This window comes from Suncus etruscus, chromosome 6, assembly GCF_024139225.1.
Source record: "Suncus etruscus isolate mSunEtr1 chromosome 6, mSunEtr1.pri.cur, whole genome shotgun sequence".
Lineage (NCBI taxonomy): Eukaryota > Metazoa > Chordata > Mammalia > Eulipotyphla > Soricidae > Suncus > Suncus etruscus.
In genome coordinates, this window is record NC_064853.1 from 49524434 (window position 1) to 49548134 (window position 23701).

The following is a 23701-nucleotide window of genomic DNA, read 5'->3' on the forward strand; positions in this document are numbered from 1 at the left end:
CGCTTGCTTCCTTCTGTGACTTGAAATGGGCATGGTGGGAGTCTTTACACCATGGAAATCAGCGAGTGCCACAAATCAGGCTTTTTTCTCTCCTCTCCTTTCCGGATTCTGTACCAGCACACCACATGATGCTTCTCTTTGGCTCTGTCTTTTCTCTTGTCTCTGCATTCTTCATCTCTGTCTCTGTTTCTGCCTCTTGATTTTCTCTCTCCCCATCTCTTTCCTCTGACAAAGCCACAAGGCATGGGCATTTGCATAGCTGCCTCCTCACTGCTGTGGATAATGATGATGCCAGAGTCCTTGTCCCACACTCACATTCCCCCCACCATCCAGCTCCCCTCCCCCTTCCCAGCATCCTGATGCCAGAGAGCCAGACCTCACCCAGTGCTGTAGTTTGCATTAGGTCTGGGAGCTGCCCACTGCCACCAGGCTGCCAGCTCTTCCTCTGCTGGCAGAGCTCTCTGCCTCCTTCCGAAAGGCTGTCAGTCTCTGACACCCACCCCCCGCCATTCCTTTTCCCTTAGATGTATCTGGAAATACTGTGACAACATGCGCTCAGGTATTATGGCAAGTGGCAATATCACAAAGCCATGGAACCAAGGCTTATAGAAATCTGTGTCCTCTTACAGAGGGGATTCTGTGACGGGGTGGGGTGGGGAGAGGTTGCTGTGCATATCTCTGTCTCCATGGGGCTCAAGCATCTGGGTATGCTTGCAGAAATGACTATCATTACTGGTAACAAGGTGTAGAGAAAAGTGGCTTCGATTCTAGAGCCAAATACCAGGATATATCATCTCTGACCTTGGGCAAGTTTCTAAACCTCTTTGTGCCTCATGCGTTTATTGTCAATAATAATAATAATTTTTACCTCGAGGGACAAGAGATAACTTTACAGCTGATGCACATTGCATGTAGGATGCTTGGTGGTTTCCCACACCACATAGTCCCCTGCACACAAAGCTCTGAGGAGATCCTGGTCACCATCAAGTGTGATCTCCCAAGTAAACTAACTCACTGACTAACTTACCTCATGTTCTGGGGATGAAAAGAGATAATAGGACTGAAGTGATAGCACAGGGGTTAGGGTTTGACTTGCATGCAGCTGACCCAGGTTCGTTCCCCAGAATCCCATAAGGCTCCCTGAGCTGGCCTGGAGTATTTCTGAGCATAGAGCCAGGAGAAACCCAGTTGCCACCAGTTGTGACCAGAAACCAAGAAAAAAAAAAATATGTAAAGTTTCCATGCATGTCAGTGCTATCAATTTGGTAAATGCGATTGTAAAGAACAAGACCGTATACGTGTGTGCATGGAAATATGCTTATTCCTGCACACAAATGAGGTAAGGGCTGCAGAGGGGGATTGTCCTTGAGATGTGTGTGGGAACTATATGGAGGAACTCAGCATCTGTGTGAGGTGAGCATGGAGGAGAGGCAGTGACTTGCCCAGTGGTGTTGGGGGATGTGTGGGGTTGTGTCCTCCGTGACGCTTGCCAACCTCATATGTTGCCCTTGCTTTCATCTTCTCCACCAGCCCTCTTCACGCCTGAAGTGTCTTTCCTGTACCCTGCAGCATCTCCCTGACCCTAACCTTCTCTGCAGCATCCTGGAGCTTTTCAGACTTATGGTTGCAGCCCCGAGGAGGGGGTGGGGGTCCTGGGTGCAGACCACAGCCTGCTGTGGCTATTTTCAGGCAGGCCTTTCACCACAGTCCGCCTCATGATTTGCCACAGGAGTGTCACCTTCCCCACCAACACACATGGGAGCATAGTCACAGTGACCCATGAGAGCAGCTGGTAGGGTTGCAGTGGGGGTCAGGACACCAATCCATACAGTCATCGGCGAGGTTGTTGGACGTGTCCGAACTGGGAAGGCTTTCTGGAGAGGTGAGTAGGGTTGGGTAGGAGGGACAGTAGAAGAAAAAAAAAAAAAAAGAGAAGAATCCTCTTCATGGGGAACTTGGGGATTGAGAAAGGCAGCGCAGGGGTCAGAGGTGTCATTCAGCAGTAGGGCACTTGCCTCCTGTGTGAGGCTGAAAGGTTTAGTCCCCATGACCACAAAGTGGAAGGCAGTGCAGAGCAGACTCCCAAGGAGCCGAGTCCCTGTGGGAAAATCGGGTTCACTTATCCCACCTCGTAACTCTCCATTCTGCTCATCTCAGGAAACCAAACCTTGTCCCCAATAGTTCCTCTCTGGATGTTGCAATGACAGAATTTCTGGCTGGGTGTGGGGAAACCTTGCTCAACGCCACCCCCCTCCCTGCCTTGTTGCTCAGAAAAGCTTGGCTCATTTGGGGGACCTCCCCGAGGATCCCCGCTGGCATTACCTTCTGACTTGAGCTTTTTCCTGATGTGGAGCTAGGAGCAGAGCCCTGGAGGTAGGTGTCCCGCTGCACTGCACGCTCTGCCGCTCTGCCGTGAATGCAGCCCTGAAGCTGCTGGGGGGAAGGGAGGCCCCTTGGGCAGGGAGTAGAGGCAGAGTCTGGTGATGAAGGGCCCATTTAGGAGACGGTCACTGGCACTGGTGGCTTATGAGTGGGCTGAGCGCAGCAGGAGAGAAATTCAATTAGGGAAATGGGTCTAAGGAGAACGTGAGTGGCCTAATGTGAGCGTGTGAGTTTGCGCAGCATTGCACTTGGCCCATGCAGGAGTCAATTTGTGTTGGTGTGTGCTGACAAACATGTCTAGAGTGTCATGAGGGTGAGTGCATGCTGGAGTGTGTTCCTGAGTGTTGGAGTGTCGGGTGGGTATTGTGTAAGATCAGGCAGGGACAGTGTATCTGGTGTGAGGAGATGTGTATGCGTTCCAGGGGTGCTGGGAGGAAAGTGAAGGCAGAAGGCGTGCTGGGGCAGAGCCTGGGTGTCTGGCTTCCTGATGAGGGCAGGAGCTGGGCAGCTGGCTGGCAGGCAGAGCCTTATCTCCGTCCTCCTGTCGCCTCTTAGGTCTCCGGCCCCTCCCAAGGATCATGCCACAGCCCCACTGACCCAGGACTACGGGCCTGAGGGGTGAGTGGTGAATGTTTCTTTCAGGGTCAGGAAATGGGTGGGGGCGGCCTTCCTCGGCCCCACAACTCCTCACAGCCCCCTCTTCCTCCAAGGGTCCTGTTGCTAGGTAACAGATGGGGGAGCCAGAATGAGGCAGCTTGAGAGGCCAAAGGCTGGACCCATGACAGGAAATGGCCTTGATCCCCCTCTGCAGGGAATCTCCAGGTGCAGGCACACAGCACTCACTATACAACATGCCTGCTGCACACACATTTACAGACTCACCTACTCACTACACACCGATGTACATGGATACACACAGATACAAAGATTCATATTGCATCTCAAAGATACATCACACAGAGACACATCACACACATCATATAGAGAAACGTTACACATAGCTACAAAGATGCATATTGCATCCCATAGATACATCACAGTTGCATTACACAGAGATACAAATACAAAACACACAGACACATTCCACACCGATACACACAGATACATAACGGATACAAACAGGTGCATAACACAATTACACAGAGATTTAAAGGAGATATATATATTCATAAGGTCTCCATGTACAGAGAACTCAGGAAGGCAGCGCACACACATACACATAGACATGAACACACACACACACAGCTGTCACTTTGGGGGTTACATGGACACATTTCCATACACATATGCAGATGTTCACAAAAAATTGCATATTGACATGCACACAGAAATATTTCAAGTCTAGGGCCCGGAGAGATAGCACAGCGGCGTTTGCCTTGCAAGCAGCCGATCCAGGACCAAAGGTGGTTGGTTCGAATCTCGGTGTCCCATATGGTCCCCCGTGCCTGCCAGGAGCTATTTCTGAGCAGACAGCCAGGAGTCACCCCTGAGCACCGCCGGGTGTGACCCAAAAACAAACAAACAAAAAAAAATATTTCAAGTCCTACAAAAGACACACTCACACACACAGTCTCACACACACACACACACACATACACACACACACATACACACACACACAGTCACACTATCACACTGAGGGAGCCATAGGAACAGCTTAAGGAACAGCTTATTGAAGAAACAGAAGGCAAGAGTGTTGGGAACCAGAGCCTTGTGCTGAAGCAGAAATCCAGCCCCAGGAGACAGTCACATTCTCTTTCCACTGCACAAGGGCAGCTGGGCACAGACCCTGAACCCTGCCCACCCTTTCTCAAGGGAGGCCCCCACACCAGGCTGAGGACCACATGTAGTGTAGGTGTGTGCTTGGGGTGATGCCATTAGCAGAGAACCCCTTGAGGCTCACCCTGCTCTATACCAGGGCACCCGGAATGGGCTGTGTGTTCTGCAAGAAGCTGGAGACGGAATCCAAGCAGGATGCCAGCCTGGAAGGGGACTTCAGGGACTATGGGGCTGCCTACCGCTATGGCCCTGACCCTACTCAGGCCCGGCCTGTGTCCTCCTTTACCCATACCGCCAACAGCTTCTCTCAGTCTACCGGCCCCACATTCCTTGATGGGGGCACCCTCAGGGATGTATCAGGTGAGTCCAGTGGGCTGGGGGCAGGCTGCAGACCAGACCCAAGAGTGCCTGGGGGAGAGGAAGGCTTGGAACACAGCCCTGTATTTTGCATGCAGTTTGAGGGAGCAGGTGCGCTGTCCCCGCAGAGTCCCCAGTCTGAGGGGCAGACAGCACCGTTTCCAGAGAGGACTCTGCTGCCAGAGAACCTGGCATTCACTCCAGTAGCAGTAGGCAGTCGGCTTGATGGGGGTAACCTGGGGACTCCCTGTGGGAGGAATGACAGAAGGGGGATGTCCTGAGCCTGTAGGGGCTGAGCTGTGAAGAGTGAATCAGAACCCATCTGAGTGCAGAGGCTTCTGGGAGCCCAGCATTTCACCTACTTATTTATTTGATTTTGGGGCCATATCTAATGATGCTCAGAGGTTACTCCTTGCCGTGTTCTCAGGAATCATTCCTGGCAGGTTGGGGACCATCATGGGATATCAGGGATCAAACCCAGGTTTGCTATATGCAAGGCACATAGAGTACTTCAGTCAGGGGTGGCCCAGCACCTCACCATGGCACAGGATAGTGCTCTCTGTCCCATACCCTACTCAATGGTGTTCCTGACTCTGCAGGGACTGGGGTGACCCTGTTCATCGCACTCTTTGACTATGAGGCCCGGACAGAGGATGACCTTACCTTCACCAAAGGAGATAAGTTCCACATCCTCAACAGCACGTAAGAGACTGGCCAGCAGCAACAGAGAGGAATCCTACCTGGTTTCTGTTTTCAGTCAGCTCTACCCAAGTTGGGGACCCAGATACAGAACAAAAACAATCCTGGGGCTTTCTACTCTGTGGGGGTGACACAAGGAACCGTGGGCACACAAAGAACACCAAACCTGGACCCCAAAGTAGTGGCAATTAGGGCAGTCTATCTGCAGGAAGCGATTTCTAAGCCCAGACTAGAAAAATGAATTATGTGAGTAGCGAAAAGGTGAAAAGAATTGGGAGAGAGAATGAAAATAAAAGACGACCCTTTTGAAAACCACTGAGCGGCTCAGTCAAGGTGGATCATAAAGCATGAGGTTTAGCACAGGGACTGGAATCTGGAGAAGTGGGTGGGAACAGACTGCAGAGCTTTTTAAGGAATTAAGGAGTCTGGGTTTTATTCAGAAGGAAATATGCAGCCATTGGGGAGTTTTCAATGAGGGAAGTGACCCAGTTATCTGGCCAGCCCAGCTGAGGGGCCCAAGGAGGAAGCTGAGGCGCCTGAGTCCCCAGACATAGACTTTTTGCAGGATGTGCCCTGGGCAGCCAGAGATGGAGCAGAACAGACGCAGCCTGGGGATACATGTGTGGGAGATACAGGGATCAGGAGGGCTACACTCTACCTGATCCTGCATGTGACTGGGCTCCAAGGTGCCCAAGGGGCTGAGTTGCTGTTGATATCCTCCTCACCCCCTTTTTATGTCTGCAGTGAGGGTGACTGGTGGGAGGCACGATCCCTCAGCTCTGGAGAGACCGGCTTTATTCCCAGCAACTATGTGGCGCCTGTGGACTCCATCCAGGCTGAAGAGTGAGTAGGGGTTGGGGGGAGGCCAGCCTAGTGGTCAGAACCCTGGAGTCCCAGATGCTGGGCTACCTCTTGGTCACATCATAGCTCCACTCTGAGCTTGTCTCCAAGTCTGTAACCTAGTAAGGTAAATAGAAGATCATGATGAGAATCAGCAAAGCACACTCTTTAGCATATTTATCCTGGGCACTATTCTGTATATTAAGGGAGGAACTAATAGTACTGCTCTATAAATGAGGTGACTGAGGCACAGAAAAATAAACTATTCTGCTGGCGTTCACATGGTTACTAAGTAGAAGGAGTTGGTGTTTGAATCCAGATAGAAGGGGCTGCATTTGCAAACATTCTTCTGCCTCTCAGTGACAAGGTGTATGAGATTTAAAGTAAGTGTAAGGGGCCCGGAGGCACAGTGGGGCACAGTGGGAACAGCGTTCGCCTTGCACATGGATAACCAGGGTTCAATCGCTGGCATCCCATATAGGTCTGCCAGGAGTGATTACTGAGTGCATAGACAGGAGTAACTTCTAAATGCCACTGGGTATGGCCCAAAAATAAAACAAAAGAAAATAATAAGTGTAAGGTTTAGAGAGAACTCAATAGGCTGAGTGCAGGCTTTGCATACAGAAAACGGGGGTTTGATCTTCCCCCAAACCAAATAATCAAGTGCTAAGAGAATGCAAGGGAACAGTAAAATGAACTCTAATAAGGAGAGAGAATAATGGGGCTGGAGAGGTGTTTGCCTTGCACGTGGTAAATCCAGGATGGACCCTGGTTTGATTCCTGGCATCCCATATGGTCTCCTGAGCCTGCCAGGAGTAACCCCTGAGCATCGTTGCATGTGACCCAAACCCCCACCCCAAAAAAGAAGAGAGAATCATTATTCAGAGCATCTTTTTGTTTCTGAGAAATGACCAGGGTTCCTTGTCTCTCTTAGTTCCGGTCATTCTCACCACCACACGGCTGAAGCCAGTAATAGCCTCATGCGCTGATGTTACCAATTCTGTGTATCCTCATGTCTACACATGTGAGGAAAGGAACCACCCCAAAGACTGCAGAGTGTGTGTGTGTGTGTGTGTGGAAATCTCCAGGACGTGTGACTGGTCTTCTGTGGGGCTCTAGGGAATTTGAGAACGGGGTGCCCCCTTCTTGAGAAACTAAGGGTGACGAGGCCTATGCTAAAGTGGGGAACACAGGAACAGGTTCAGAAATGTGGGCTCAGTGGAAGGCGATAGATTGAAGTTCATGGAGCAGAACTCTGGGGTGTGGTGGGGTTGGGGGAGACCACTTGCCCTCTGAGCAGGTTGTGTTTGTACACAAATGCTCAGACCAGGCCATTTGTACACAAATGCTGATTTAGCTCAGAGGAAGAGGCACCTTTCCCTGGAGGGCATCAAGGCTCTGAGCTTGTTGTTAAGGCTTTGCAGTGGGCACACCTGGTGGACTCTTCTGGGCAGAGAAGGGGGAGAAGGGAATGAGAGAAAGATTGGCTCCACCACCCAACCTCAGGACATCCAGGGAGGAGAGGAAGCTGGTAGCAGAGTGAGGATGAGCAGGCCAGGCCTAGTCAGAGCAGCCAAGAGCAGAGAGAAGTGGTTTCAGGGAAGAAGGGGTGGGGAGGAGGCAGTGGAGGCTGTCACTGATTTTGGCAATGGAGGTGACCTTGGTAAGAGAGCTTTCCTTGAGAAGAGGAGGTGGAGGGCAGACCGTGGAGCCTGGGAGGAAGGAGGAGGTGAGGAAGTGGGGACCAAGTGTGAAGCGCTTTTTCAAGTGAAGAGAAGGTGAGAGATGGAGCAGAATGTTGATGGCAAGCTAGGGCTGCCACGGCTTCCTTTGGGGAAGGGAGAAACAGGGCAGATGTAGAGGTTGGTGGATGGAGGAGCTGCAGATGGAGGCTCTTAGTACGGGGAGCCAAATCTCCAAGCAGAGGGGGATTGAAGAGGTCTGGAAGGCAGGTGGGAGGCATGGAGGTAAGGAGGGGTGAGTATGCAGAGCACAGGAAGCTTGGGGGTTCTTGCTGGTGTCCACATTTGGAGCAGGATGTGAGGCTCTGAATCAGCTGACTGAGGGTAGTGGTGAAGAACAGGGTTGTGTGCTGTGAAAGGCTCTGAGTAGACAGTGTGGGTTCCTATTCTGGCTGTACTGCTTAGAACTGAGGGCCTCAGGCATGTTGCTTAACCACTAGGTACCTCAATTTCCTCATCTACCTAATGGTACTCGCTAGGTACCTCAATTTCCTCATCGGTCTAATAATAGTACTTACCTCACAGCATTGCTCTAAAAATTAAATGAATGCTTATGTGCATTCAAGCAAAGTCTGACAAAATAGGTGTTGTAATTATATTAATTTTTTTGTTTGTTTGGTGGGGGTCAAACCTGGACTGGAAGTACTCAGCACTTGCTCCTGGCTGCACTCAGGGATTCTAGAATTAAGCCTCAGTTTCTAAAGCCAGGACACTGGAGAGACGCGGGTCTGGAAGCAAAGGAGGTGGGAATCTCAGTAAAGTCTGTATGGTCTATCAATCCATGTTGATCTAAGAAAAAATCCACACACACAAACATAAGGGAGAGGATTCAGGAATTCCAAAATTTAAGCCTTCGGCCTCTAAGAAGCAGCAAGCTTTGTGGGAAGTCCTGAAATCCAAGAGTGTTTTTTCTGAAACTCACAACCACACCCAGAGGTGGGATTAGGTGGTCTGAACACCAATCCAAGGTGCTACATTCAAAGATGTTTCCAACCAATGAGTGTATACTGAGTGGGATGGGATCCAATTAATTCCACGAGGATAACTTCTGGCAGAGGATAACTTCTGGCAGGGCTTGGGATCAAATGGGGTGCCAAGGATCGGACCAGTTGCAAGTAAGTAAGTTGCAAGGCAAGCAATTTACTTGCTATACTATCATTCCAGGCAATACTAATTTTTGGGCCACACCCAGTGATGCTCAGGGGTTACTTCTGGCTACGCGTTCAGAAATTCCTCTGGCTTGGGGTACCATATAGGACACTGGGGATCGAATTGAGGTCTGTCATGGATCAACTGAGTGAAAGGCAAACTACCGCTGCTATTGCTCTGGTCCCAAGGCAATACTAATTTTTAAGGAAGTCAGTCATTAAGTATAGGGGTGGGTGAGAGCAGGGCTTTGAAAAATTTGAGAATGGCTACTCTATATAGACCTTTATTAGTGCATCCCTCCTGGTCCTGCCAGCTCTTTGGGCACTCCTCTTGCTAGCGTCTTCTCTGTTCCCCAGATTGTGCCTAGTGCCCAACATGGATTAACAGACCATACAGACTTCACTGAGATTCCCACCTCCTTTGATTTGAAATCTTTGCTGCTTTAAATTCAGCTCAAGAATATCATGGGCCAATTTAGTGATAATTGACACCTAAGTCTTCTGTAGTACATGTGATCACATCATCTCTCCCACTTTCACAGTACACTGTATGTTTACAGTTGGTGTAAGACTATAATTCAGTTCCAGGAAGAATATTTGAGAGCAAAGAGCTAGAGGGGTAATACAGGAGTTAAGGACCTTGCCTTGCAATACGGCTGTCTCTGATACTGCATATGGTTCCCCCAAGTATGAATTTGGTTTTTTGGCTTTGGTTTTGGTTTTCCGGCTACATCTGGTGGCACTTGGGCTACTGCTGGCTCTGCGCTCAGAAATCACTCCTGGGGGCTAGAGAGCTAGCACAGCTGTAGGGCATTTCCCTTGCACATAGCCGATCCAGGATTAATGGTGGTTCGAATCCTGGCATCTTATATGGTTCACTGTGCCTGCCAGGAACGATTTCTGAGCACAGAGCCAGGAGTAACCCCTGAGCGCCACTGGATGTGACCCAAAAACCAAAAACAAGAAAAAGAAAAAGAAAATCACTCCTGGCAAGCTTGGGCAACCAAGTGGGATATAAGAGATTGAACCTGGTCCATCTTGGGTTGGCTGTGTGCAAGGCAAATGCCCTACTGCTGAGTTATCGCTCCAGTCCTCCAACTATGAATTTGGAAGTCAGAAAGGAACTCTGAACATAGAGCCATGAATAGCCTTTAACCACTGCCTGGCATGCTGTGAGAGCATACAAGAGAGAGTGAGAGTAAAGGGTTAAGTGCAACCTGGGAATCACTGAATTGCAAAACTGTGAGGCTTGGCCCTTGTGCCCAAATGCAATTATAGCAGCTCAGCTATTTGGGGTCTCTGGTGCTACCTAACTGTGGCAGGCCAGAATCTGCAGACTACTGTAGCACAAGAGACCCCAAACAGCTGAGCGGCTGTGGCACCTAGTAAGCGCTGCAGCCCAAATGTGTGAACACCACACCCAAAAAGTTAGGCTCTAGGTCAGGGGTGGCAAACAAGTTCAACACAAAGAGACAAAATTTTAAACTGTGAGAGTCAGAGAGCCACACCACGCAGTGACCTGCCAAAACAGACACTCACACAAAAGCATATAATTTTAACAATAATCTATTAAACACATATTGCATTTTGCCATTTTGAGTAAGGGTAAAAATCCTGCAGTGATGGTGAGGGTGTGCTGAGTCCTCCACACTAAGAACTAACGGCAAGATATGACCCACTTGCTGGCCTATGCAGTTGTTTCCGAGGGATGGGAGATGGGATGCCGCAGCCTGGGGACGGGACTATGCACTCGGAGATCTCTCCTCAGAGGTCCCTCCTCAGAAGCAGCAGAACAAAATCCAAACTTGGCAAAGAACCACAGTATACAAAATAATGATAAGAGGCAAAGAGCCGCAGTCATTTTGGCCAGGAGCCACGTGCGGCACGAGAGCCGCATGTTCACCATCCTTGCTCTACATTGAGCACACATTACAGTCATTACAGCAAGGCTGACAAAAGCAAAGGGAAGAGGATTTAAAAATAAGAGTAAAGGGAGCCAGAGTGAGAAGGGTATTTGCCTTGCACATGGCTAACTCAAGTTCAATCCCCAGCATCCCATATGATTCCTCGAGTACAAACGGGAAGGACACCTGAACACCGCCAGTTGTGGCCCAAAAATCAAAAATAGAGTGAAGGGTTTGGAGAGAGAATACAGTATAAAGGAGTATGCCTTGCATTCATCCAGCTCGAGTTCAATCCCTGACACCCTATATTGTCCCCTTAGCCTCCTTAGGAGTGATCCCTAAGCATATAACCAGGAGTAAGCCCTGAGCATCACTGGGTATGTATGGATGGCTCTATCCTCATTTAAGTAAGAGTGAAGCAGTCAAAGCCAAGCATAAGCTGTGGGAAAGAGGAAGAGAGAAGTTGGAATGAATCTGGAAGCCAAAGGAACTAAGAGTTGGAAATAGATGTGGAAGAAGGATTTGAGTAGTTTCCTGGGATGGTGGGAAAAGAACTAGGCAGGTGTGAAAGATTGCAGGTGAAGGGATATGGAGGCAGCTCAGAGGTTTGGAGTGCATATCTTGTATGCATTGACCCTGGGTGCGGTCCCCAAGATCTGTTGTGTGTGAGCCCAGTAACCTCCCTCCCGAAGACTTCAGTTGGAGCTCAGCAGGCCTTGTGGGCAGGTTGCTGATCTTCAGTGTACCTTCCTGTAAAATGAGCCCATGGAGGAGATGAACTAAAGGACCCCTGACAAGGTGCTGGTGACTGAGATTCTAGAAATATTCATTCAAGGTGAACCCAGAAAGTGAAAAGAAGCATTGATTGGGCACTACTGTGTACTAGGATTCAACAATCTCTAGTCCTCTCCCTATGAAACTGGTGCGAGGCCCCACTTCCACACGAGGATGTTGCATCTTAACTTCTGGAATGACTTTTCCCGAAAGGCGGAGTTGAGGTTGCTCTGGGACTAACATTTGCTGGCCCTGGGGCACAGCAGGAAGGGCACTTACCTTGCACACAGCCTACTTGGGTTTGATTTCTGATATCTCATATCATCACCTGAACACCACCAGGAGTAATTTCTGGATGTAGTGTTAGGACTAACCAGGTGTGCCCCCATTTTTTTTGTTTGACCTTCCTAACAGGTGGTACTTTGGAAAGATCGGCAGGAAGGATGCTGAGAGGCAGCTGCTCACCTCAGGCAATCCCCAGGGAGCCTTTCTCATTCGAGAGAGTGAGACCACCAAAGGTAGGGGCTGCTTCAGGGCCCCATGACTGGGAGGGGTATCTGAGAAGACTACCCATTAGGGCTGGAGGCAGAGCACAGACTTTTGAGTGGGTTTGAAGGAAGCAGCCATCCAGCTGCTCTGACCCCAGCCTTTGGGGCTTCTCCTGCCTCCTTGATGTGGCCTGGGGGACAGGAGGTGAGCAAGCCTGAGTTGAACCTCCCCACAGGCGCCTACTCCCTGTCTATCCTGGATTGGGATGAAACCAGGGGCGAACATGTGAAGCATTACAAGATCCGCAAGTTGGACATGGGTGGCTACTACATCACCACGCGGGCACAGTTCGACACGGTTCAGGAGTTGGTGCAGCACTACATGGGTGAGAGCGGGCCGCAGAGCTCTGAGTCCACCCTGGACATCCAGGCCCAACAAGAAGAGGAGATGGGAAGGGATGTCCTGGCCCAAACTAGAATCCAAGTCTCTGAGCGCAGGTCCCTGCTGTGGAGGATTCCCAGGTAAACTGGGCGTGGCCCCCCACGCATGAATTAGTTGCACATGAGACCTTGAGCGACAGTGGATTTGCAGGGAAGGTGGTAGAAATGCCAGATTTTCGCTGTTGGTCAAGTGAAGGACAAGGGCTATTGAGAGAGAAGTATGTGGGTCTGGTGTCCACACCTCTGGAATCCACACCGCACTGATACCTGTCTAAATCTCAACTGTCTTTGAAGGCCACCAGGAAGTTACTTCGAGGACGTCCCTGGTCTTTGCAGGGGCTCATCTCTTCCTCTAGGCACCAACCATCAACATGCTCATCTGTCCACTGGGCCTTCTGTCCTGTCACCTCACCTGTGGCCCCTGGTCTTGGGGGGCCCCAGAAGGATGAAGAGTGTTGGGGTATCCTGGCCCATCAATGATCAGTGACCCCCATTTGCCCTCTCTCCTCAGAGGTGAATGACGGTCTGTGCTACCTGCTAACGGTCCCCTGCATCACCATGAAGCCACAGACGCTGGGTCTGGCCAAGGACGCCTGGGAAATCAGTCGTGATTCCATCGCTCTGGAGCGCCGCCTGGGCACTGGCTGCTTTGGGGACGTGTGGCTTGGTATGGAGGACCCGGGGACTCAGGATCGGTATCCAAGGCAGGGCTGGGGGGTTCCTGATGAGCTGCTGCTGCTGCCCACATGCAGGCACATGGAACGGCACCACGAAGGTGGCAGTGAAGACGCTGAAGACGGGCACCATGGCCCCGAAGGCCTTCCTGGAAGAGGCACAGATCATGAAGCTGCTGCGGCATGACAAGCTGGTGCAGCTGTACGCGGTGGTGTCCGATGAGCCCATCTACATCGTGACCGAGTTCATGTGCAAAGGTGAGGGGTGGGTGGGAGTCCGAGGAGTGCAGCAGAAGCGGGGTGGAGTGGGGTGGGTCTGGCTGGGGCGGAGCCTCCAGGAGGGGCATGGCCTGCTGGTAAGTGGAGTGGGTCTGAAGGGGGGGGGGTTGAGGGGGAAGAAAGATAAAGGTAGTCAGATCTTTAAGAGTGGGGTTTCTGACAAAGTGTAGGTGGGCTTGAGGCACCTGGCCGGGTTCTGAATGCGGTCAGGTGGAAATATGAGAGGCCTGGCTGGTCTTGCTGCTGATTCTCCGGCTTCCTCTTTGCAGGTAGCTTGCTGGATTTCCTCAAGGACCAAGAAGGTCAGAGTTTGAGCCTGCCCCACTTGGTGGACATGGCAGCCCAGGTAAACTGAGACTCAGACCTTCCCCCCTTTTCTAACTTTTCCCCTAAGCCCTGGGTTCTCAGAGCCTGGCACGTGCTGGCCCAGGAAGTGCAGCTTTATGTGCTCCTCATCTGAAAAGTAGGTTTTTCAAAGGTGTTCCCATCTCTCCAACTCTAACTCCCAGGTAGCAGAGGGCATGGCCTACATGGAACTCATGAACTACATCCACCGAGACCTGAGGGCTGCCAACATCCTGGTGGGGGAACGACTGGTGTGCAAGATCGCAGATTTCGGACTGGCCCGTCTCATTGAAGATGATGAGTACAATCCACGACAAGGTACCCAACCTCACCCCACCTTCCAAGAGTCGTCCACCCCACCCAAGTCCACCCCACCCAATGCATCAAAGGACAGCCATGGGATCCCACCTACTGGGAAACCTTTCCCTGTCCTAGTCTGTTGGTACAGTCCCATCCCGATAAAGTATAAGAGGCAACTCTGGGTTCATCTCTCCATTCATTCACCTGTATAGCTTTGGGAAAATCTCTATGATCTAATCTCTATGATCTGCCATTTTTTAATGGTTTAGAGCAGGGGTCCTCAAACTTTCTAAACAGGGGGCCAGTTCACTGTCCCTCAGACCATTGGAGGGTCTGACTATAGTAAAAACAAAACTTATGAACAAATTCTTTTTTTTTTTAATTTTTATTTATTTTTTTGATTTTTGGGCCACACCCGGCGGTGCTCAGGGGTTACTCCTGGCTGTCTGCTCAGAAATAGCTCCTGGCAGGCACGGGGGACCATATGGGACACCGGGATTCGAACCAACCACCTTTGGTCCTGGATCGGCTGCTTGCAAGGCAAACGCTGCTCTGCTATCTCTCCGGGCCCATGAACGAATTCTTATGCACACTGCATATATCTTATTTTGCAATGAAGAAACAAAACAAATACAAATACAATATGTGGCCCATGGGCCATAGTTTGAGGACCACTGGTTTAGAGGAAATTATTTTCACACTTACCAAATACCACCATTGTTCCTATTTTCTAATGAAACCCCTAGAATGTACCTGAACTCCAAACACCAGTCAGCCCTGAGTCCCAGCACTGAATTCCAGGTTATTACAGCCTGTGTGGTCAGGACAAGTTATTTCTTGGTGCCTCCTGAAATTCATTTATGCAATGAGAATGCTAATGATATCTACCTTATGGGTTCTCATGAAAGTTACAGGAGTAAAATCAAGTACATCACTAAAACAGTGCCTTTGCAAATGTTACTTTTACTATATTGAGAAATATTAACATTATTTGCCAAGAACTTAGCACTATACTAGAAACATAGTAAGTGCTGACTAGATACCAGGCCCTCTCAAAGACCTTTGTGCTTAAGGTTCCCAATCCTAAAGACCCCGATGTCTTCATCCAGTTATTCTTTAAGATACCTTCCCCCCACAACACACACTCAAATTTCCCATCTCCCTCAATCTCTCCAGGAGCCAAGTTCCCCATCAAGTGGACCGCTCCAGAGGCTGCCCTCTTTGGCAGATTCACCATTAAGTCGGATGTATGGTCTTTTGGGATCCTGCTCACTGAGCTCATCAGCAAGGGCCGAGTCCCCTACCCAGGTTTGCTGGATGGTGAAGAGATGGGAGGGGGATAGAGGAAGGAAGGTATTTCTTCTGTCCTAAAGGCTGACTGACCCCTGAGTGACCCCATCTTCCAGGCATGAATAACCGAGAAGTATTGGAACAAGTGGAACATGGCTATCATATGCCATGCCCCCATGGCTGCCCAGAATCTCTATACGAGATCATGGAACAGACATGGCGCCTGGAACCCGAGGAGAGGCCGACCTTTGAGTATCTGCAGTCGTTCCTGGAAGACTACTTCACCTCCACAGAACCCCAGTACCAACCTGGAGATCAGACATAGCCTGTCTAGCACCAACCACCTCTCTGAGGGCGTCCTTAAGTCCAGACTCTGGTCTCCAGGCCCCTAGGCTTAGAATCCTATTGAGTCTTGACTAGGACTTCATCAAACAACCTGCTCTCTTTTTTGGGGGGAGGAGGACATATTCAGTGGTGCTCGGGCTACTCCCAGTTTTATACTCAGGGGTTGCTCCTGGCATGGTCTAGGTACCATGCAGAACCAGAAGTCAAATCCAGGAGGCCTCCCATGCAAAACTTGTGCTCTAGCTCATTGAACTATCTCTCCAGCCCAAACTATTTGTCTCAAAAATGGACCAAACCAAGACCCAGAGACCCATCTCTTCTTTATTTCGACCCAAAGCATTGTCTGTCTCCTTTCAATTTGGACCTGTATATGCCTCTTGCCTGTCTGAGCCATATCCCTCTCCCCTCACATCAAAAAAAAAAAAAAAAGAGAGAGAGAGAGAAATGCTCAGATTTTGTTCAATTATTTATGATATTGTTTAGGGGATGGAATGATAATACAGAGGATAGGATGCTTGCCTTGTATGCAGCTGGCCCAGGTTTGATCTCTTGTTCCACATAGAGGTCCCAAGAACCAGTCAGGAGTGATCCCTGAGCATAGACCCAGGAGTAAAGCCTGAGTACCAATAGAAGTGGCCTCAAAACAAACAAAAAATAATATTTCTTTCTCTTCACTATGTCTGGTATCTTCTTTCCTACCCATTATCAAGACCCCCTGAAGTTTATCTCCTACCCCACACTCCTGAGCCTGTTTCATTCTTGCTATGCCTGTGGGGAGGGTGTTTCCAAGACAGTGGAGCACCTTGCTTATGCCTCTCTGAATCATGTGTTACTGATTTTGTAAATAAGAAAAATGACAGTATGACTCCTTGTGCCATAAAATTTCCTCCCTTTGGGATGGAGGTGGGCACTGGAACTACTTTTTGGCTGTTGACAGCAGGAGAGGGAGGTGGGAATACCCTAATACTTAGCACAGGAGACATGAGTGTGCTTCAGGACACCCCAGAGTCCTCATGCTTATCCCCACAAGGCCTTGGGACTTGATGTGAGGGGGTCCTGGAAGCAAGATCCCTAAATCAGAATGCCTGGGTCTCACTGAAGTGGATTTTAGCTGTGTGCTGAGGCCCTTTGCCCCTTCTTTCATGTCATCACTTCCACCCCTCAGCATTCCCATCAGCATCACACAAGGCCTTCTTTCATGGGAGAAGACTTTATGAACCCATGGAGCCACAGCATTAACACAGCAGATAGGGTGTATGCCTTGTTTGTGGTCCACTGGGTTCAATCCCCAGCATCCCATGTGGTCCCTGAAGGAGTAATTTCTGAGTGAGAGCCAGGAGTAACAACACCACCGGATGTGGCCCCAAAACAAAAAAAACTACAGGCCCCTACAAAGAGGTAGAGGGAGGGGAAGCAGAGGCCTGAGAATTAGCCTTACTCTATATCACTGGGGGCAGGCCTGATCCACCTGGTTTTTGGGTGGAGGTTTGAGGCAATTTCTTTTGGGGTGTGCTCTCTTGGCAGTGGGAGGTGGGTAAGGCAATGCTGGGTTCCTCCCAAGAGCCTCACACATGTCTACCATTTAAGCCTCTTCTCTGGACCCTGGAGGGCGTTTCCTTGTGGTCACACCTAGAGGCTTAGATGGTGTTTGTGGGCTTGGGGTGATGAACAAGAACATACCTTAATCCTGTCCACCCCCATACGTACTACCACTCAGAGACTCTGGCAGTGAATTTGCTTTCTGGAAAAACCAGAAGAACTTGGAACTAGAATCCCACCTCTTCCACCAGGAGACTTGACCCCTAACTGACCATGAGGCTAAGAATGACCAGAACCGAGAACGATTGTGGGTAGCAAACATTCCCAAGTGTAAATCTCACGAGGGACCCTTGCCAGGCAGAACCCCAGGATCACACACATGAAGAAGGCCTGACTCATCTCATTTACCAATCAGGTTCAGGGAAAGAAATAATATTAATAACCCACTAATTAAACTACACTAATGGGCTGATTGGTAGCTCAACCAACTGAGCACATGCTTTGTAGGTAGAAGGAAGCCTGGGTTTAACTCAAAAGTTCCCAGACCACTGGGAGTGACCCCAGCAAAGTGCCATGAGTTGCCTGAGAGCAACCCCAGGTGTGGGTCAAAAACAAAAAGTTGAGGCTGGAGTGATAGTACAGTATTAGGGCATTTGCCTTGCATGCTGCCAAACCATGGCGAACCTAGGTTTGATCCCCAGCATCCCATATGGTCTCCTGAGTCTACCAGGAGCAATTTCAGAGTGCAGAGCCACAGTAACCCATGAATGCCGCCGAGTGTGACGCAAAAACCAAAACAAATAAAAAAAATAGTCTACTGGGGGTGAATTATATTCATTAAGTTAGCCAGCCCAACTCACAAAAGGCTGGAATATAAGCAGAGGTCCAGTGCTTCTACTTGCCATGGGTAAAGAGGGTAAAAAGATAAAGTTCAGTTCTGAAGCCACAATACTTGGCATGAATAGTCCCTCTCCACTCACTGCCTATGTGGTTTTGTGTTCATTACTTTAAACCTCCAGCTCCTCGTCTGTGAAATGGCAACAAAACATGCCGAGAAAATGCTAGCTCTCTTCCCTATTATCATTTATATGTAACTTAGTCTGGGCCAGGCATCCTCATCAACACCTGATGTTACCATCCAGTCCTCACAGAACCCCCGGAGAAGACTCTTGAATCCTCATGTCACTGATAAGGAAATAGAAGTGAGTGAAATAAATAGGTTACTGAACAAGTATCAGAGCATGGGTTTGAATGGGGTGGCTGATTCCAAAATCTTAGCGTTCTGGGTTGAGTCTATGTGGTCTTTTCCTGTTTTTGTCTGCCTTTTGGGGGTCAGCCTGCCATCTGGTTACCTGCTGAGTACAAGTGGAAGCCCAGAAGCAAGGGAGTCTCCTGGAGTTTTTCTAGGTGGCCCACAGTTTCTCTCTAAAGACCAGCACCCCTTCAGCCCAAGCTCCTACATCTCTGGCTCCCTGTGCCCCCTCTGGTGCAGCTGGATAAATTCTCCCTGCACCCCTTTTTTGAGCATCCTTCTGTTCCCTTCAGATAGAGCACAATGCAATTGATTAGGCTTGTGTTTTCTCCGTTTCAATCACATCCTCCTCGCCCTGCCTCCCTGAGATTACAGGCGGGTCACCTTGATTGCAGCTTCCACTGTTCACAAAACTCTTCAGTCGTTTACAAAACCATCTCTCGCCTCATTCACTCCCCCACCTGGCTCGTCTCCTCTGTGATGCGTAGATTTTACTGGCTTAAGACTCAGAGGGCAATTTTATTTCCAAGTTCATGGGAGGGGAGGACACCTAATTGATTAATGCTGGAGGGGGTTCGCAGCCATCATCTCATTTGATCCTCATCATGAGGCAGCCAGCACCCCAGTGTGTTGTTCCCAACTGATGGAGAGGAAACACCTGAGAGGCTGCCAGTCTGCCCAAGGTCACAGAGCTACATGGTAACGTCCAAACTGGAGCACAGGTCTGTGTGACCTCACACTGTTGTGCAGCCCACTGGCTTACGTGCTGCCATTGGACAGCGCAGTCTGAGAAAGAAGATTTACCTAGAGTCTGGCCAGGGAGGGCCCGGTGCAGAAGGAAATGTGAGGATTCTTGTCTTCAAAGAACTAGGTTGTTGACTTCACACACATTTGCTGCTGGCTCTGTAGGTTGGTCCGGGAATAAAGATCTATAATACTTAGGGACAAGATCAATCTAGAAATCTCTAGAATGTGAAGGAGGGAAAAATGGTCTGGGGTTAGAGAACTAGTATAGGATGTTAAAGCACCTACTTTGCTAACCCTGGTTCTTCGAGTATGACTCAGAACACAGCTAGGTGTGACCCACAGTATGACCTTTATCCCCCCACCCTCTAAAAATAGGCAGAGCATTTGCCTACTAAAGGAACAGCATGTGCAAAGGCCCAGAGGTATTGATAGAGCAAATACAAATAATTAATTATGTATGAAATGTCAGAAGAGACAGATAATGCACATAAAAAGATTGGAAGGTTGAAGGCAAGAAGAGGTCAGAGGTTTTAAAACCAAGGGATAAGGCCCTCTGAGTTGTGGAGAAAAGTCAGAGAAGGAATCCTACTCTGTCTGTCTGTCTGTCTGTCACACGCACACATACACACACACACACACACACACACGCACGCACACACACATGCACATGCACGCTCAATAGTCCTTCAGTGAGGTCCACACTCTCTCTAGTGGTTGTTCTGGGTACTACAATTCAAGGCAGCAGGAAACTTGCTTCAGAACTCCAAGACCATTAAGAACTGTCCCTCCACAGGGCAGGATGAAGGGGACAGATGGAAAATGACAATAGAGTATGTGTGAGAGAGCAAGGAAGGTGCTGAGTCAATTGGGCACTGGAATGTCTAGAGCACTTCCCTAGAGACTTAGAGAAGAAGAGTAGGAATAAGAGAAAAGAAGCAAGACAAGGTGTTCAGGACTCAGAGAATCAGGTGGGCTCGGAGATAGGAAATAGGACTGTGCTGGGAGTTACAATTAGGATTGGAGAGGGACACCCCTCTTGTACACAAAGACCCTCCTTAAGTCACTTATAAGACAAATAACCTTGAATAGGTCTATGTTGCTACACATCTCAATACATGTGATGACACCTATGGACATGTGAGTGGTGAACACCTATGGACAGTTAGATGCATACTGATAGACCTAACATGGGTCCACCAACTGAAAGGAAGCTGAGGACACATGTGTAGCCCTAAACTAGCTGGCAGTGAGGACCAGGAGCACTCTGATGGACACAAGAATTTACACACATGCCGTGTGGCTGTCAAAGGCTCTATCCTGCCCCCTCTATCTCCCAGGGTCCCTCACCACCTCCGGCAGGAACAAAGCTGACCTTTGCCCTGTGGCCTCTGGCCTCTCCTCCCACACCCCCTACCCAGAGGGAGGAGCTGTTTGAAGTCTGGGCTGCAGCTGGGGTTTCCTGTTGCCTGGAGGAATGTGGGAGGGCTTGCAGAGGTGGGGGTGGAGTGGAGAGGGGCCAGCCTATGAGGCAGGATAATGGGGACCTGGGGGCCTTAGTCTCCACTATACTACAGGGAGGAGTGGGGGCTTCTTGTTTTCCTGATCTATGGCGTCCCAGCTCTGAGTAGTTCCCTTCCAGAGAAGGGGATCCACCACCTCTCTATAGAGGTTATATTGGCTTTGTCCAGTGACCCTCTTACCTGGGTTACAATTTCATGGTTCAGGATAGGCCTCTCAAACTCAGTTTTCCCTTCTGTGGAGTGGGTTGAACTATTCTTGAGCAATCCACACCTCTCCCATAGCAGCCCCACAAGGGGCTCAAGTTAGCACTTTTGTAACCCAGTGATGTCCCAAACCAAAGCTTACTTCACGCTACCTTTCTCCTAAGTCCCAGGGACCTGGCCCTGAGCCACAGTGACATTCACCCAGTCACTGTTCTGACTCTGTAATCCCTCAGCAAGTCCTGGTCAGTTTTTGAATCACTTCCATTTCTGTGTGTTCAAAGTACATCTTCTCACAACTCTGCCTGTACAGGGGATGTGGTTCCTCCTCTGTTGTACTTTCCAGAAGGTCAGGGCTTAGAAGTTCCAAACACAAGTAAAAGCAGGGTAGAAGCAAGTATGTCTGGCTCTGTCCCACGTAAGCCCCCTTAGGCCTGAGACTTTATCTCTACCCTCACCTGTATTTCCTAGAAGGCCTAGCTCTCTATCTCGTGCTTGCATGGAAACAATAACAAACTGAGTCCATGGAGGGAATGATGCATCTGCTTCCAGAATCTGGATCTACATTCCCTCAGAGTTTACAGCAATCTTTTCAGTCTGTGGGAACCCCACCACTTATTTTCAAGGTGGGTCTTTTCCTAGAGCTGCCATTGCATACATGAGAATCAGACACTAGGTGGCAGCAGCAGTCCATAAAATGACTTTCTTGAGTTTGGGGAGGACCCCCCCCCAGTTCCCCACCCTACACAATTTTGAATAGGATTCAAGAAAGAGAGGAGCCCCCAAAGAGCAGGGAAGTTCTGGAATACTTGGTTTCTAGAAATTGCTAATCTTGGGGGTTAATAACACTCACTGCCTCTGGAGAGATGGGAGCTGGGTCAGCCAGGCCTGGGAGGGGCATGCTCAGAAATTCCTGCCTAAATTTTATTCCTTTTACTCATGGAGCCTTGGATTTTCCTAGCCTCGCCTTTCATCTCCATCTACCTGAGGGCTCCCTGTCTCCTGAAAGTCACGCTATATTATTCTACCCATCTTTTTGAAACTTGATTCAGACCTGAGTAGATCTTCTTGTCCTGGGGCAGAGCTCTAAAGATAACAATATTTCCTGAGCTGGAAATAAGGAGCTTCTACTATCCCCAATGCTAGCATCTCATCTGTGGGGACCAAGCAGACAGCAGCCAACAACACCTCATGTATTTCTGATAACTTCAGACTAGGACTTTGGCACTGCAGAGGACACCCAGCAACTTAAACCACAACGTCCATCAATGTCTGACCTCACGATATTTCCTATCCAATGAGTAACATCTTTTCCTGCAAGGAAAAATGCTCCCTCACGGAGGCTTTTCCAGCTAGCTTAGCCAGCCCCCCACTATGCCAAATCAAAAGGAGCACTGTTTCAAGTCCTTGACCTCTCCACTACCAATGCCACCTCACTCTTAGGAAGGGGACAATAGAGTGTCCCCCAGGTGCCCTTCTTGCCCTTTGGGGTTTTAAGAATGCCATAGAAGAGAGGCCTGGGAGGGGTGGAGGCGTAGGGAAGGTTAAGCAAGACACTGAATGCAGCAAAAAAGGTCATCCCCTGCCTTTGTAACACACTGGCCATTGCTCCACAGGGCACAAGAAGTCTGAAACAGGTGGACGAGGGCAAAGGCTCTGTCAGAGGGACTTCAGACCTGGGGCGGGAGAGACACAACCAGCCTGGGTGAAAAAAATCTCAGACACACAGAAGAGGGACTAGGACAGGACTCATCAGGCCAGTGTTGGACACATGGAAGACAGGACATGTGTTATTCAACTTTGTCCCCTGCGCGTCCCCCATTCTCAGTGAACATTTGTCAAATTAGCGTCAAGGGAGGACACACAGACTCTGGGAAAGATGGTCCGAGACCTGGGGAATTGCAATTCCCTAACAGGGTCCAGAGACGAAGCAGCAGCGAGCTTCTGAGCTTTAGAATGAGCCCGCCCGACTGAGCTCTAGGACTTCCTAATGAAGAACTTGGCCTCAGTGCCCTCGTCTCTAAATGGAAATGAGACAGTGCCATTTTATCAGGGCTTCACAGGACTCTTGAGCCCTGCAGTGTTCAGTAAATGGTGGCAGCAGCAGCAGCGGCAGCAGTTCTTCCCAAGCTGTCCAGCTACCTCTCCTTGTAACCAGTTCCTGGCCCAGCACATTCCCATCTGTGGGGATAGGCCAGGCAGGGGGCCCGGAGCTGGGGGCTGCATAACAGATGTGACCTGCCAAGGAGGTAGGTGAAAGTGCTGAGCCCAGCCCCCAGGCCGCAGCAGGAGCTCTGAACTGTTGAATCTGAATCTTGCTTCCCTTCCTGACACAAGGAAAAAAAAAATGCTGGTGGACTCAGGAAAGAGGGAATGTGCATGTTGGGGAGGGAGGGGAGGTGGAGGAGAGTGAATTATCCAGGACTTTGGGGGCCGTCACCGCCCTTGGACTTCGTGAAGAACTAGGCGTTGGAAGGGATTAAACTCTCCAGAATCTGGGGGTCCCTGGGTCACCGAGTCACGTGAGGGATTTAGGGTTTTAGGAGACGTTCTCCCACCAATTAAAAAAAAAAATCCCGGGGCCGGAGAGATAGCATGGAGGTAAGGCGTTTGCCTTTCATGCAGAAGGTCATCGGTTCGAATCCCGGCGTCCCA

General features: G+C 49.7%; 1 protein-coding gene across 1 annotated transcript; it reads left to right on the plus strand.

The window, feature by feature from the left end:
- Positions 1 to 4310: 4310 nt before the first annotated feature.
- FGR (FGR proto-oncogene, Src family tyrosine kinase) lies at positions 4311 to 16213 on the plus strand. Its single transcript, XM_049775178.1, has 11 exons — positions 4311 to 4521; positions 5118 to 5220; positions 5962 to 6060; positions 12040 to 12143; positions 12350 to 12499; positions 13066 to 13221; positions 13307 to 13486; positions 13777 to 13853; positions 14017 to 14170; positions 15329 to 15460; positions 15559 to 16213. The coding sequence occupies exons 1-11, from the start codon at positions 4311 to 4313 to the stop codon at positions 15765 to 15767; spliced, it is 1575 nt and encodes a 524-aa protein (XP_049631135.1). The 3' UTR covers positions 15768 to 16213.
- Positions 16214 to 23701: the final 7488 nt, after the last annotated feature.

Bases quoted from the DNA above. Each gene is read 5' to 3' on its own strand.
- FGR (XM_049775178.1), top strand. From the start codon at position 4,311: ATGGGCTGTGTGTTCTGCAAGAAGCTGGAGACGGAATCCAAGCAGGAT. The intron at 12,144-12,349 runs GTAGGGGCTGCT...ACCTCCCCACAG, and splicing joins AGAGAGTGAGACCACCAAAG to GCGCCTACTCCCTGTCTATC. The intron at 13,854-14,016 runs GTAAACTGAGAC...TCTAACTCCCAG, and splicing joins TGGTGGACATGGCAGCCCAG to GTAGCAGAGGGCATGGCCTA.